Source organism: Amblyomma mixtum, chromosome 3, assembly GCF_055824585.1.
Source record: "Amblyomma mixtum isolate Tamu chromosome 3, ASM5582458v1, whole genome shotgun sequence".
Taxonomy (NCBI): Eukaryota; Metazoa; Arthropoda; class Arachnida; order Ixodida; family Ixodidae; genus Amblyomma; species Amblyomma mixtum.
Genome location: NC_143014.1, coordinates 151,967,194 through 151,983,493, shown reverse-complemented (window position 1 = coordinate 151,983,493; position 16,300 = coordinate 151,967,194). Strand labels below are relative to the sequence as shown.

At 44.0% G+C, this 16,300-nt stretch overlaps 1 protein-coding gene across 2 annotated transcripts in view; it reads right to left on the bottom strand.

Annotated features, from left to right (window-relative positions):
- Nucleotides 1-3,473: 3,473 nt before the first annotated feature.
- LOC149352375 (ornithine decarboxylase-like) overlaps nucleotides 3,474-16,300 on the bottom strand; it is a 30,146-nt gene continuing 17,319 nt past the window's right edge. For both annotated transcript variants that reach the window (XM_089577151.1, XM_089577152.1), the window contains 4 exons: nucleotides 13,791-13,953; nucleotides 6,265-6,418; nucleotides 5,206-5,309; nucleotides 3,474-4,401 (listed from right to left, as the gene is read on the bottom strand). In XM_089577151.1, coding sequence (XP_089433277.1) covers nucleotides 4,090-4,401; nucleotides 5,206-5,309; nucleotides 6,265-6,418; nucleotides 13,791-13,953 — 733 coding nt within the window. In that variant the 3' untranslated portion in view covers nucleotides 3,474-4,089. The remainder of the gene's footprint in view (nucleotides 4,402-5,205; nucleotides 5,310-6,264; nucleotides 6,419-13,790; nucleotides 13,954-16,300) is intronic.

Below are 16,300 nucleotides of genomic sequence, written 5' to 3'. Positions count from 1 at the left end.
CCTTGAGCGTGAACGAACAAACACTACAATGATACGTGGCATTATGAATATTTCTTATGGTGGGCTATATGCCTATAAAAAATATGGAGGATAACAGTAGCAGTTGAAACGTTAGGTACCCACTATTAGTTCACCATCCTGAGAGTTCGAACATCTTAACTGTATTTTGATGCGCTAGACCAGTGACAATGATTTGCCGAAAAAAAGCGCTCTTCTAACTCAAAAAGCCTATATTTAAAAACTTCAGAATATCTTAGATGAAACACCCGATGTATCTCATAATGGACTCACGCAAGTTCACTGCGTCTAAGAGGTGATGAATTTACTATCAGAAGTGGCGCCTGCTCGTCGTAGAGGAGGTAACCTGAAACATTTAGAACGCCAATTAGGCTTCACAAGTGGCAAAAAAAAAATACCACCAGCAGAAACGAGGACAACCGAAGAGGCAGGCGCTGCTCGCCTCTTCTGGTTCTTTCGGGGGCCTCGTTTACTGCTCCGCTGTTCTCTTTTCACTGGTAAAATACGAGCAATCTAACCCAGCAACGCATCACGCGCCTGCTGTCACAGCAAGAGTCCCGTGTCGACGTACAGTAAAATCGACAAAGTAGCCAGCATTGCATTAAACCCTGTGGAGCGATCTAGCCAGACGGATCTCCTTTACTATGCTAATGAGCGCAGAGCATGACTTTGACTAGTCTACATTTCACATCCATGCTGCGCAAGACAAAACCAAATTCCTGATTATTTAAATGTGCAGCGAAACACTCTGCATGAATCTGCATACAAATTGGGTTGAAGATGTGTTTTGGAGTTGAAATCCCGAGATACGAAACTCGTATAGGTCTGAAGCAATGCTGTAATGGCGGATAGTTGTTTTGTCATGTTCAGGTTGGCGCGCTATACTTAGGCACAAGGGCTAGTTACAAAACTGAAAGTTCGCGCACGTACCTGTCTTGTGCTGTTTTCTGTAACTATTCCTTGTGCCTACGTATAGCCCGTGAACCTGAAGTAGATCTGAAAGTATGAAACCTACTCAACCAAAACGGAAAAGTAGAACAACCAACAACAATACAACAATAGAATAGTAACAGAACAACCAAACTTCACAAAAGATTACAAATGCATTTTTCAACGACGGATGAAGCTTGCGTTTCTGGACGCCATTCCACACGCATGAAAACAGACGCGCAAAAAGCACATATAAGGGACAGTCGCAAGCACAACGATAATTTAACGAGCAAAGGCAAAATATTTTAATTAAAAGGAAATGGACGGCATCCTCAGGCACTTATTATTGATACCCATGTGAAAAACTTCGACGACCACTCGTTCCCATTTGCCATTCGCCTTTGCTAGAAATTCACTGTGCTAGAACGGCTATTTGGGCAAGTCGGTATAGATTCATTGTTACGGAGCAGCGCGCAACGACGACAGACAAGAAAGGAGAGGACGTATAACAAAGCACTGGAAGTGCATCTTCTCAAAGCTGTGTGCAGAACCTCATCCGTTACCATGCACCACATGGAACACCGCTGTGGTGTACACCTTCAAACTGTGTTCTTCAGCCATTTAGTTTTAACTCCGGCACAGCCGGCTATCGTACCGGCTACCAAAAATCAGTGGTATCGAATCAACTAGCCTGGCACGGAGCCAGTGAACTTTGTATAATGTTTAGTAGCGGAGACTCTCTTGCTGAGCGCTGCCGCATGCCTACTCTGAGGTAGATGTTAGCTCTTACAGACGTATGCAGGCTCGTCTAGAGCACTGGAGCGCTGCTATGCGGCAGGAATAACTCGCAATTTCAGCGCAGCTGCTATGCTGTGGGCACAGTGATCGGGTTTTGGCCGTTTGTGTGCGCTTATGCGACTGCGCTCAAGCGCAAGCCTAGTCGTCAAAATCTAGTGCATGCTTTATGGTTGCTCTTCACTTACTCTCTAGACAACCCCTACTTAAGACTGTTCTTGTTTGTCTTCTTAGCTTCGTCGATTAATAACTAAGTGGAAGATCCAGGACATTAGGCTATACAACACTATTTTTCAAGGTAGATTGATTGATGAGTGATTGATTTTTGCATGCAAATGCAATAGTGTGGGCTTTAAGGGATGGCGTAGCTCTGGGGTATGCATTAATTTCAACCGCTTGTAGTTCTTTAACTTCAGTCGGGATAGTACATCTTTAACGCTGTAACTTAGAAAATTTTTCCCACCTTAAGAGCGGGCTCGCTTGCGGCGAAACTGCTCCCGGAGCTAGTACATTGCGGTAACGTTTGCCTTGTAGTAACTTTGAAAACGATACTTACCTGGTTTCGCCGCGCAAAATGGAAACCCCTTATCGACTGTGCTGATATCGACGAACTGAAAGCCGCCAAGGCTGTGTTGTCGCAGAAGGGCGGTAGCGGCGCCATCAAACGCCCCGCACACCTTGCAACGCTCACCTCGGCGTCTTTCGAATTGGGGCGCTTTCCTCTGCAGACAACGGATGGCGCAACCACCGCCCTTTGGCGGCAACTGGCCGTTGGTGGCTTTCGATTCATAGATCTCGGCGCAGACAATTATTTGTTTGGGTGATGGGCGGCCGAACCAGGTAAGTATCGTTTTCAAACTTACTTCGAAGCAAAAGTTACCCCAATGTGCAAGCTCTGTGTGCAGTTTTACGGCTAACGATCCAGTAGTTAAGGAGTAAAAAAATTTAAAGCTTACTTGGATAAAGATACATTACACGGCGATAATGGAGTCGCGACAAAATTTACTAGGATAAAAATGCACAACACGGCGGTAATGAAGTGACGGCACGTCAGGCATTCCATTTATTTGGCTATGTCCCCCGTTAGGCCCATAGACTGCTCAGAATTGTTTTTGTTTCTGAGTACTAAAGCAGAAGGAGAAAAGAATATCGCCTTTAAAGATAAATGTGGAACTTTGGTGACTGACCTGTTCTCTAATTACATTAAAAAAAAACTGCGAAAGCTCTCATCGAAAGCAAAGCAAAATGCTTCATGGCGTCGGTTTCGAAAAAAAATGAATCAGTATTACAGCGTGGTGGGCTCGTACTGCGTGACCAATGTTGTTCCTTTCCAGGAATTTTCTGATTCTCAGGGAATTTGATAAGTAAATTTTTGCGAAGATGGAATTATTGCAAACGTTTCAGGGATCTCACGTTTTCCAGAGTTTCGAACCCATTGCAGGGAGAAGGGGTCGGAAATAGGGAATTCTTACTCTAACTGAGGGAATTTTCGATAATGGCATGGGACTTTACTGTGCCTGACCGTATATCTGGAAAGAATGTGAAAAAAATATGTTGTTGAAATGGCGAGAGCAGCAGTGGATATGTATTCATTGCTTGTCTTGTTTTTGATTAAAAAAAACATGGTGACTAAAATGTGCTTGCACTATTTTATTTCCCTTGAAATCTTCCAAACGCATGCACATGAACAGTGAGTGTTAATGATTTGACAGCATTGATGACCTAGTGGTTTGAGCATCCGCCTCGCATGCGGGAGGTGCGGGGTTGATCCCCAGTGCTGTCGGGTACCCACCGGTGATACAGTGGGTGCTAGCTTTCCCCTGGCTTGGTGCTCTGCTTCTTCAGGGTAAAATGGTTGAGAAGTGGGTCTTTGACCCCACCTTGAGATGACGAAAACACCTTGTGCGATGGCGCTCTTTGGCCCCAGATGCCCTTGCGCCATAAGGATTCACAATCGTCATCAGTGTTAATACTTTGCGAAGGCTAGGGATTGAGTGGCCTCACTGTACGCTGCCTTGCTGCGACAGCTAGATTCTCTTGAGAAAATAAAAGGTGGTCACGAAACAAGGTTGGCCATAGCATTATGTACCTTTTGTGACGAGTCTATAATACATGCCCATATATATGTCTCTAAACACACTAATATGTATGCAAACAAAGACCTTCGCCTGCAGCTAGAATCTTCAAATGTTCTAAAATAGAACTCTTTTCTTCCCGAATAGCTGTGCAGAGCAGCCAATGCTCGTTGCCATATCGAATCATTTGCACACATCAATACGTCAGCCAGCACTGAAAGGAACGGTGCTGCGTAGTTTCTGCATTAGGGCCTTAAGCAGGTAGGGTGATTCACTGGTCTTCTGTGCTTCGAAGCGACTTTATGGCTCGCTCCAGTTGGGAGTAACCGCTACACACGGAGGCAGCCGTGAGAGCTTTTTTGACAGTGTCGGCTTCGTTCGCCGAAGCAACGTAGACGACCGGAGGCACCCCCGAGCCGTTGAAGGCGCAGGCGAGAGCCAGTGAATAGGCTCCTACGTTGTCCATGAGGAGCCAGTCGTTGACCTGTAACGGCCAGTAGAGCTGCATGTCGAAGATGAGGTCTCTCGGGTTGCTGGTGGCGGCCCAGAAAGTGGTCAGCACGGATCGGGGCTTCTCGTCTTTCTGCGGGAAACACCCGGATTTCCGCAAGTTGGTATGCTCGTTTTCCAGCCGTAGTAAAGTCATGTTAAATTCGTGGAGCAAAGGGCAAGATATAGGCTGCCATATAAATCATGCCCCGACTTTTGTGCATGTGTTCACGAGGGCGCCTTCAGGGAAGCAGTGCAATGAGCATCCAACTGCGCGTCTGTAAGCTCAGTATTGAGCACGGCTGCCTGCTTTTTTTGCTCGCGACATGCAACAAATGTTTCTATAAAAAAAACATGCATGTATTAAAGAACGCAATCAAAAGGAAGGTATAACCATGGAAGAGAACTGAAATTTTTTCTGCTCATCTACAAGAAACAGGACTTGTTCGGTAATTTTAAAACTTTCCGGCATTCAATTTTGGTGCATATTCTACCCAGTTGAATAACCTCATATTTTTTCGCGTTTTTCTCGATTTATTTTAATTTTGCGCACCATTTTCTTACCAGTTTTCTCTCCCCAAATCCCTTCCTGATGCAGAGTACAAATTCAACGCTGTTTAAACTTCAGTTAAAATATCTAGTGTTTATTAAGGGCGTTTCTTTCTCGACTACATATTTATGCTGCCCCTTACCACTCGTCGACAGCGAATTTATTAACGGAGAATTTGAACACCTTAAACTGAAGTGTCTGCGCAAGAATCGAGGGAATGCAAGCGTTTCGTGTAAGTGTGAGTGGAATCAACTTGAATTATTTGTGACATGCCTTTTATTTGATGGAGAACGTGGGGTTTTGTCATTCCTTGTGGTCTCTTCAAAGCTGATCTAGTGTTGTACTCACCACTAACGGTCGAAGACTCATCCCCTTGAGGTGGCTTGCATCTCTGGGAATGCTGTTGTACTTGCTTTCGTTGATGAATAGCTCTTCGTATTCCTCGAATCCACCTGAGGATATTTCAGTTCGCTTTCGCTTGTTGGGCGTTGTTGTAACATGCAGTAGTGACCAGGTAACCTGACATCACCTAATGACGACCAAAATCTACCGGTGGCTCCGTGCAGCCATGAGACCATGCCCTTAAAACGAGTAAACACCGGCTAGAGAGTCCTGCCTGCGTCTCGGTGCAAGAGGAATCACCCTGCGGTGATAACACGTGTGAAGACACATTTGCGGAACTAAGCGACATGCGCAAACCATATTAAAATTTTACGGTAATAGAAAGTGCTCAGAGACGGATCGTAGCAGTGGTATATCAAGGTACTATCAGCAACAAATGAAACGTGATCAAGAGAGTGAAATGCTAACAGAGAAACACTGACATATTAGCTCCCGGAGTGGAAATACAAGCGGCGTTGATTAGCAGTTCTAAAGGACCGACTTCGAGCCTTCGAACTGATATTACCCTGCTAATATAGTATTAAGCTTCCTCCAGCCAAGGTCTCATTTTACTGCTCGCGTTTAAGTTGTCTTGTTCGCGTTTCATTTTTTGCTGATAGTACAACAAGGCACACTCCTCTGTTATAGGCCAGCACTGATTATGTTTATCCAGGGGACCTACTAATCTGCACTCTCGTGACAACGTTTGTATTGTTATCGCTTTATATATCTCGTACCTGAGCGGCTACACTGGTTGTTTTTGGTAGTCGCTCCGTCATTTTGGAGTTAGGCTGTCTTAATCTGTACATTGGTTCAAACTCCCCGCACTTTGCCGTTCGCGATGAAGTGGAACTCTTAAGCAGGAGCACGATGTTACTAAATCGATTAATTCGTTCTCCTCGTACTATAGTCAGTTGTCAGGGGCACGAGAAACAACGCGGGATAACTCAATCGGTAACGGAATGAAAGCCGCACGTCTCATGAAGGACTAAGTATGAAGGAAGTGACGCAGGTGCATTCACATACCATCGGCGACGGCCTCCTTTCTTCGCTTTCCCACAACCTTTGTCGCAAGAGTGAAGGCTGATGCCACCAAGAACCGCCCGGGCTCAGCAATCAGTGTTGTTCCGGATGATGAAGGGAAGTATCTCTCAAGAGTCAACCTAACTAGTCGGCACACCTAAAAACATAAAGGACAATCTCATTAACAGCTGTCTTCGCAACGAAGCTGCGGCGTTTTCTTGTTCCAGGAGCTAGCGCTAGAAATCGCCACCCTGCCGATCCTGCTGATCGTATAGCGAGAAATACTGCTCGTAGTGCAGAGTTTTTTTATCAATAGCATTCAATCAGCGAGCAATAATCAGATCCAGGTGGCTTATGTAGCCGATTCACCGGTGAATGGCGTCTGACTGGTCCGGGCTTGGAAACTGGTTTTGCCGTGAGTTATAGCAGGCTGCCCGGTGTTTCCTTGACTAAAGGATGTCCGAACCACTTATGTTATTTGTTATTTTTGCATCCAGCTACCAAACAAAATCCGTAGTTCCCCACTTCGAAAAGAGCCGCGCGGTAGCTCAGTGGTTATGGTTCTCAGCTGCTGACCGGAAATACGCGGGTTCGATGCCGGCCGGGGCTGTTGCGTTTTTATGGTGGCTAACCCTTACAGAAGTCTGCGATGAGCTTTTGACAAAAAGTCAACGATTTTTGACATCACATTGATCGGGTGTTACTGACGACTTCTGGGTTCAGTTCCTGATGCATGATTAATATTGGCCGCTGAGTTACTGAATAAGACGCAATGTGTTTTTTCTGTTGAGATTTTCATTAATTTCTTGTGCTTACATGCTGAATTCATAATGCCTTTCTGAATATATTATGACGCATTCACACTAGTGTTATTGCAAAAAAAAAGAAAAAAAAAACTCGTCAATGCCATTTTGTTAACGGCTTTTTAACATCACTCAGAGACCGCTGCGGTGATGCTCTCTTGCACGTAATGTAAACATCCACTGAATTGTTTTCTGTGCTACTTTAGCTGAAATGTGCAACAGCCCAGAAGCAGCATCCGCCAATCATTGCTGCAAACAGCTCCCATCTACCATCTGAAAGAAGCAAGTAACCACAAGATCGAGAACAGGGCCTTACAATCCCTGGAAGTACATGCCACATCGGTACACTCACATGATCTATACTTCTTCATAGCGCGAGCTGATGCTCGTATATCCCCAATGAGACGACCCCTAACAAGTGTTAGTGAGGACCTGTTAATGAGTCGAGTTTTTAACATAATTTTGGCGTCATATATGCAATCTCCGGCATGTACAAATAAAGAAATTTAACTGCAAAGTTCTGTTGGTTGATATGCATAATTGCTGCAGGAGAAATTAAAAAAAAATGCCTGAGACGAGGCTTGAAAAAGATACGGCTCTGATTTATTCATGCGCCAGAAAAACTATATTTTTACTTTCATGAAGAAAGTTCATGGAAAAAAACATCAAGAATTTATGTTCTCAGACCGGCTCCGAAAACTTAATGCGAAAATTCAACAAGGATTTTTCATGTCAGTCTGGCACAAAAAAGTTAATGCAGAAATTATTAAGAATTTATGATGTCGGTCTGAAGCAAAAATAAAACAACACGAGTATCCCTTCTGATTAATTTCTGATGACTACCACAAATATATCATAATGACATCAGAAATTCAGTATCAATTTAATATTGAATTCAATTGAAGTTCTGGTGGCATGTGTACTGTACGATGTCAGTGCACGTTAAAGAAGCCCAGGTGGTCGAAATTATCCGGAGCCCTCCACTACGGCACCCCTCATTGCCTGAGTCGCTATCGGACATTAAACCCCATAAAACCTAAACCACTTAACGGGAATAGCCTCGTCATTTTTCTCTATTTTATTTCCTGTCGAAATAGTACATGCGTGCATCAGAAAAGACAATTAGTCTGATCTGCGCTGAAAAACGCCAACGGCAGTTGTTATACGGGTATGAACAAAATTTGGCACACATTGTTACAGTGGTTTCAAGGCATAAGATCAAAACCCCGGATTTGTCTGAAGTGAAATCGAGAGTTGGGGGATCTATATTGTTTATTTTGAAGATACACACGACGCTAGAAATCTAGTAGAAATATTTTACAGGTAACAAAACTTGCCAGAATGAAAATGGCGGAAGACATGCTACCAGGCTCACTGTTTTGATAAATAATATGTACTGCGTTCGCAAGTTCACAAAAAGCGCCCTGTATACGGCATGACGGGCGATAAATTCGTCAGAAACAAAAAAAGCACTGCTAGTGGTTGCACACTCCATGTATGCAATCCTATCCAAAGCGCCTCAAAACGTTAAATAGGAGCACCTAAATGATAGTTGCACACACAAAAAAAATGAACGTTAGACACCAAATTGTGAAGGTATCAAAGAGGAAAAATTTTACGGTACACGACGTTACGTACCCACATTGAAGAACTATGTTCATAAATGTGCCAACGTCACTGCGATACGGCAAATCGGTATGCCACAAATTCGCGACACTGGGCATTTAGTACATTTTCGCAACTGCTGCGAGTTATACACAGAAGACCGATCCGCGGAGGCCTGCATTCGTGGTGCAGATGGTACAGCCAGTTGTTGCTCTTGCTTAGACAGATGCCCCTACTCCACTTATAGCAGCGGAAACTTTTCTGGCCATTGGGGAATGTAATCACGCCGCTTGCTAGCAGCTACTTGGTGATGTGGCATTTTGTGAGGCAACCTATATTCTCGTCCACTTCGCAAGCTCTTTTTCCGCTATTACGAAGAAGAAGCTCAGACTGGTTATGGCTCTTGCTCCTGCCCTCCTTGCTGGCATTGCTGCTGCTATCAATTTTCAACGACTGATCCCTTTCTGAAACGCGAAAGCAGTGTGCGTCTTCCTCGTTTCTCTCACTCATGCAGAAATGCATGGTAATGTAGAGAGGGAGAAAGATGGCTCTCGAAACACAAACTAGACCAAGGAGAGGAAAGGTTGAAGCCTCAGTCCGCCGACCATGATTCTTATGAGTAGATAAGTCTTCTTTTGCGCAACTTCTGTCATCCACCATCACCATTTCCATTCCATTCCAAGCTCATTTCTTGTTTTTGACTTAAGCTGTGCTGTCATTAACTCGTGCTTGTTTCCAAACCAACGCTGCTTCCCTAACCACTACGGCTAGGACAGCAGCGCGGGTTAGGTTGCGTTCATACCTTTTAACATTACCTATATCATTATGCTTTACAGGGCATGCTGTGCTTTTCTTTTAATTTCAAGATCTTTAATTAGCTTCCAGATTTCAGCCCCATAGATGAAACAAAAGTGACCAGCAAAAAAAAAAAGACGCCTATCTTTCAATTTTCAATTTCATTTATTTTCCAGAAAATTCTGGCGGCTGCCTGGACTAAAAGCTGTAGGTATACAGCTTGACGAGGCCCAGGCAGCCGTTACAAGGCATAGGAGCAGACATTGTTGAGAACATTGACATACACACAAATAAAAATAAAAACGAACACATAGTCAGGTTACAGTTTTCACAAAACAGGACATCCAGAAAGCACAAAATCATCAATAAATTACAAATAGGGAAATACAGAAAACATATTTACATAAGATACAAGGGAGCAGCTGTACTTTGGCGCGAATTATATGTCAGGAATTATTTCTGAAGAAATAATTCACGCAATGCTTTCTTAGTAGGGTTATTTATGTCTTTATATCTATTTAAAATTACTGGAAGATTGTGCTGTAATGCTTGGAACTTATAGTCAGTGCGAAAATGGGGAACAAACCAAGTGTCTGTGTTGCGAGTATTAACTGTGTGAGCGTTCTGTTTCAATAGCGCAGTGCCTTCAATCATAGACCTAAAGGATGACGACAGATGAAATGAAAGCAATATTCGGAATTCATATATACTTTGAATTTTTAACACACTGAATGTTTCAAAAGCTTGCCGTGTGTGGCTTAGGTAATCAAGATTAGCAATGTGACGTATAGCTTTCTTTTGCAGAAGGTAAATTTTTTCTAAGTTGGCCTTAGTTGTTGTCAACCAGACTAATGAGCAATAGCTTATTTGTGAGACAAATAATGCATTATATATTAGTAGCTTTATTTTACCAGGAAGGAACGCGCGGCAACGAGCAATTGCACCTGTTACCAACGAGAGTTTTTTTATTATCTTCTCAACATGCGAATCCCATGTAAGGTGTGAAGAAAAAGTTACACCTAGTATGGTGTGTTCGTGAACAATTTCAATTTCTTCACCACCACAAGTGATCTTTTTTTCTAGACGAAAATTTTTGTTTCTTGCACAAAATAACATAACTTTTGTTTTTGCAGGATTAATTTTTAGTAGATTAATATCAGACCATTCATGAAGCCGATTAAGAAGTTGATTGCACTTGGTGACTAGTTCATTCACATCAGGACCAGAGAACAAAATCGTGCAGTCATCAGCGTAAATAATGAATTTTAAACCTTGGTCAATGTTCACAATACTGTTTATGTAGACATTAAATAGCAGAGGGCCTAGTACACTTCCCTGAGGTACGCCTCTGATTATAGGTAGTAGAGATGATTGGTGGTTTCGAATACATACACACTGTTGCCTGTCAGCTAAGTAAGATTTTATTAAAGATAAAGGGTTGCCACGAATCCCATAGACTGAGAGCTTATGAGTTAGGATACTATGATCAAGGGAATCAAAAGCCTTACTAAAGTCTATGAAGAGGCCAAGGGTTATTAGTTTCATTTCTATATTTTGCAGCACGTGTTCCTTTAACCCCAATAAAGCTAGCTCAGTTGAACGTCCTTTTTTGAAGCCGAATTGTGCATCAGAAATGAGATGATTCTTCTCAAAGAATCGGTTAAAACGATAGTGCAATATCTTTTCGAAACCTTTAGCAAACGTAGGTATTATTGATATTGGACGGTAATTTTTTGGTAAGTTTTTATCGCCTCCTTTATATATAACTGACACTCTAGACTTCTTCATTGCAGCGGGAAATTCTCCCGATTCAATAGATAGGTTGAAAATATATGTAAGTGGAGCAGTTATGTACTCTAAAATATACTTAATGGGTTTAATTTGGATATTATCAACATCAAGCGCTTTACTATCATTGTCCGCGCCTTTTTTTGAGCTGGTCATTCGGGTTTAAAGTACGAACAAATTGGGAGAAACTAAAATTTTGACCATAGATGAACACCGACCGTCAGTATTGGCAGGGATTCCAAAGACATCTCACACCGAGGAGGAACAGCAGGGGTGGCTGATGGAAAGAGGAGCGTCTAGTGGGCGGCGCGGGTGGGGAAATGTGTTTTGTCTTGGAAAGCTTCTCTTCGGGTGGGAGAGCGATTTTTGGTTAGCGGATTGAGGTTTGCTACCTCCGTCCCCAAGTGTTCAAGTTTCGTGCTTCGTGAGAAGTTGTCACTTTTTTTAGTGCTTTCGCACTGAAAAGAGCCGCACTCCCCAGGGTTTAGCGGCGTGCGTCTCTGTGTGTATGAGAAACCTCTGTGCAGTGAATGTAACTGGATCAGTGGACACCTCAATCGCGCTTTGACGTACGTGGCGGTGGTGTCCAACTACAAAAAACTGCGCTTTCGCACAATATTTCGCGCTGAGCAATGCTAAACCGGCAGCCTTTTTGTTTTTGATGAAACGCTTTTCCTTAGCCGAATGGGCTGCTAAAAGCCTGCGGTAAACATTTTGTGCCAAAAGAAACGCGGAAATTGTAGAGTGGAATGAGTTTCAATGCATTTTTCTTGAATGAATATTAAATGCCGTGGATGCCCATTAATCAAATTTGCGACACACCAGAAGTCAAGAAAATATTCTCCTCCCTCTCTCTCACAAAATAGCAGAGCAGCGTTTAACGCGTCTTGTAACGACACAGGCTATAGTGTAATGGCTAGCGAATGTAAGGCAATTTTCTTGCCTGAAATTCTTGCCCATTCATCCTGCAACAACAGACAAAAATAAAGAGCAGTTTGCCGTTTTACGCTGGCTATCAGTAGTATGTGCGCATACACTTTTCCTTCCTCCAAATAGCTTCCTGACAGTGGCATAATACATTTCCAATACAAAGCACTGGCTACTGGTAACATATTAATATAACAACTGCTGCTCAAGCTTGATGTGAAAATAATATGTGGCGTACATTATGCAGGCCGTGAATGTGCGATACAAGGTCAAGAACGAATGAACTCGTTATACGTTAGATAGCAAGCTGCTGAGGCAAACAGAAACACGATTACAAATTTAAGACAAGTGCAAGAAGCATGAACTCAAATTAGGCGTACATTCGGTCTCTCCAAGGAAACCTAACCTCATTCGTAATAATTTGGAAAAGACTGAAAACTCGGTAGTACCTGCCATCAGTTATCTGTATCTCGGCACCTTAAGTTTGTTCGGACCGCCCCAGAATTTCGTAGGCCGACCGCCTTTGACTGAAGTAGGTGGGGGACTGTACGGAGGCGCATTCATACCCGCCTGATTTTGCGATTAAAGATGTCCGAGAGAAAATACACCATCGTTCTAAGACTCGCGCAAACAAGTCAAAGGAGCCTTTTCGTCGAGACACGCATGCGGTCTCTCTTCAGCTCCTTGCCCGCTGTCCGCGAACTTCAGCGACAGATGGTACACTGTCATGTCGTGTATCAACGCTGCTGCGAGCAACAAGGGAAGTGATCCAATCACTGGATGTTGATTTCATCAGCCGACAAACCAGTAAAACAATAGCGCCCCTCAGTACACCATTTCAGTACAGAAAGAAAAATCTGAAATAGCCCGTAGTTGTGAAAAGAGAGAGAGAAAAAAAAAAGTAAACAGAAGACCGATAAAGCCGACGCCATAAAACGTCGTTTCGTGGACTTCACCAAGAGAAGTGGAATAAGGTGAATTCCAATAAGAAGACAGCATAGGAATGATTTGAGTAATGAGTATTGAGAGTACCCGGCGTATTAACTCTACTGGGGCTACGTAGGGTTGATAACTCCGCAGTTTCATGCAAAATAATTGCGCTCTTAACTCACACTCCTGCACTACTTGTACGCGGGAGCGCGTCTTCATGATGAAACCTGGTGGTGCGATGACGTATCGCCTGCATTCGCCTGGGGAGTATATATAATCAAAGCGCATTGCCGTATGGCAAAAAGATAATGTGTTACTCCACTGGTCCCCAATAATACGTTGGCGCATGACTGTTTGGTTATTGAACTTGACAATCAAGCCTAAGCGACGTCGATATATTCTCTTTCATGGATCTCAGCCATGCCTAAAGCAGGACTTCAGCCGTTTCGCACTGGTTGCATTCACTCTGGCGGTTCAAGACACACTCTGGCTTGCTAAAACAGTTTTAGGGACAGAGGTCAGTTCTAGGGACACCGGTCTTCAGAGCACGTTGTTTCCTCAAGCAAAGAATTTCTTCAAGCTTCCGGTGTCACATCTTTCAAAGAATGATGAGGAACCCCGACACTGCTCAGAGCGTGCGAACGTTCCGCTAGCAAATACGCAAATGCTTGTGGTACTCACCTCCACAAACTCTCCCTTCTTAGAAGCGATAGGAAATCCGCCCCCTATGTCCAGTAGTGCCATCGGGAAGCCTGCTTGTAGTCCTAGGTCAAACACAGCGCGTGCATTCTGAACTGTTCGGAGGAAAGCCTCATCGTGTACCGAAATCTCACCCATGTCGAACCTGCGTAGGAGAGAGAGGAGTAAACGCTTTACTGCAACCTTCCATAATACCTACGTGCATTTTACTTACATACGTTATGTCACGAGTGAAGTGGCGTAATCATACGCTCTCGCGTGGCTCGCTACTGTTGCGTCGCCTTTCGTCATTTTCGTCAAGCAGGAGCGCCTCCGATAGAAAGGCGCTAACTGACATGTCTCTCGGCGAGAAAGGTCGCCCGTCTCAACAGCAGGCGCTCCTGGAAGGCGGCGCGCGGCAATGCAGTCTAACAGAAGCTCGCACGTTATATCGACTACTGCTCCCGCCATTAGTTACATCCTCGGTGAGAATTCTTCATGCCTCTAGATTTAACATTGAGCCATGTAACTGGAGGTTTCGACATACTCGAAGCTCCAAATCTCCAGAGAAGAGGAATTCCGCATGTAGCAAACTGTGCAACTGAAAAATAAACCATGTGGCCTAAATACTTCACCATGGGTGTAAAAAGTAAGTAAATAAATATCTCAGGCTTGTCGCCCTACCACTATGCCTTCCTCTTTGATTCCCACACAGGAAACATTCTTGGCAGCTCTCACTCCCAGGCCGTACCAAATGGAGTTCTCATTGGTCAAAAAGGAGAAGATGAGTTTTCGGCGTACCATCACGCCGATTCGATGCTGTGTACCGAGGAGCAAGTCCCACATACATCAATCAGCGTAAAATAAATAGCACGCCCTGCTGGCGAAAATCATTAGTGGAAGCAAAGCTTTGCTCGCCAGCGAAAGAGAGAACATAATGCGTAGAAGCCCTGAGCTAATGAAAACAAAACACCTTCGTACGGCTAGAGCACCAAATGCTGCACGGCAGAAACTTTTATTGTGCTCTTGGTGCAATAATGAGGCTAGAAAGTGTATGTGCGTGTGTGTTGGGGTGGGGGGCGGGAGTGGGGGAGGTATAGTTCTCAAGGCACCCTTGAGCACTATACACTTACTTCCAGTACCAACCCGCGGGGCATGCGGCTCAGAACAATTCGTCAAAATAATGATGTCCGGGCGGATGCCACGTGCTTGCCTGCTACATTAGCTAAACTCTGAAGTACCTTATGCTTACGCCGCATTCTTCTTTTTTCCCCCTTCGTGCTCGTTTTCGGGGATTCTCGCGTGCTTGGCCTCAATTTATCGTTGCTGTGAGTTTTGAGTGACGGGTCACAGGCATATTTGCAGGTGTCTGGCTTCGGAATCTCACTCATTTTCCTTTGTCTTGACGTTGCTTTTTACCGCAAGTGGTGGTAGTTACTTCTATAATTACGGCAAAGTGCAAGATTCATCAATCGCCGTCGTCTAACCTGGACTAAAAGAGCGGGGCAGAGTGCATGCTTGAAATGACTACTCGCGGCCCCTTAAAAACCGTAATAAAAACAGGTGGCCCCGAAGCAGTTACGCTTCAGCGTCACGAACGGTTCTGGTGAACAATAAGAGGCAAACCAACTACAATATGAAATTACTCAACTCGCGCAAAAATATCAGGTTCAATGCGGTATTTAAGGGGCTAGTTGATGCATGCATTTGCTAGAAGCGTCAGTATCGTGTTACGTGCTTTGTTTCGTTTTTCCAGCTGTTTTTGCGCTAGCCTTGGCGAAATGGGGGCGGAAAATATAACGGGCGTTAAAAAAATTCAAAGGCTGTAATAGAAGCGAGAATATTATCATAACCGAAAACATACCTTTACTTTTTATCTCAGCCCCCTTCACCCACTCCCCATCTCATTCTCCCCTTTGCTCCCAATGAATGAATGAATGAATGAATGAATGAATGAATGAATGAATGAATGAATGAATGAATGAATGACGAACTTTTATTATCAGTGCGCCTTACGCAATGCTTTCAAGTTATTTGGTTGGTGAAGGGAAAAAAACAGTTCTGTCGCGCTCCTGACCATGGTGTTCGCTTGGCGGTTCCAGCTCTCATCAACAGGCGATCTGCCATTGGAAGCGTCTCTTCAATTTAGAACCAGGAGGTGTTAACTAAGGAAAAGGTTCGGAGAATGGGTAGGGGGATTGCACACTTCAAATTCGCAAGCAAGCACAGCACCTTGTGCAGCACAGGATGCGTGCGATGGGGCGCCATCAGGAGGCAGCAAAACATTTTTACTCAACTTTACTTTTCTTTGTTCCTCTGATGGTCTCATGTCACACCACCAAATCTTGGGCATAAAAGGTTTCTGCTAATCTCGTTTTGGGTGTTTGCATTTATTCAGCAGAAGAGCAATAACAACCCCCCCCCCCCCCCCAAAAAAAAAAAATCGCCATGATCTTTCCTATCGAGACTGTCTTGACTTGCACAGGTCGATGGAAAGTAGTGTGTTTCTAGGC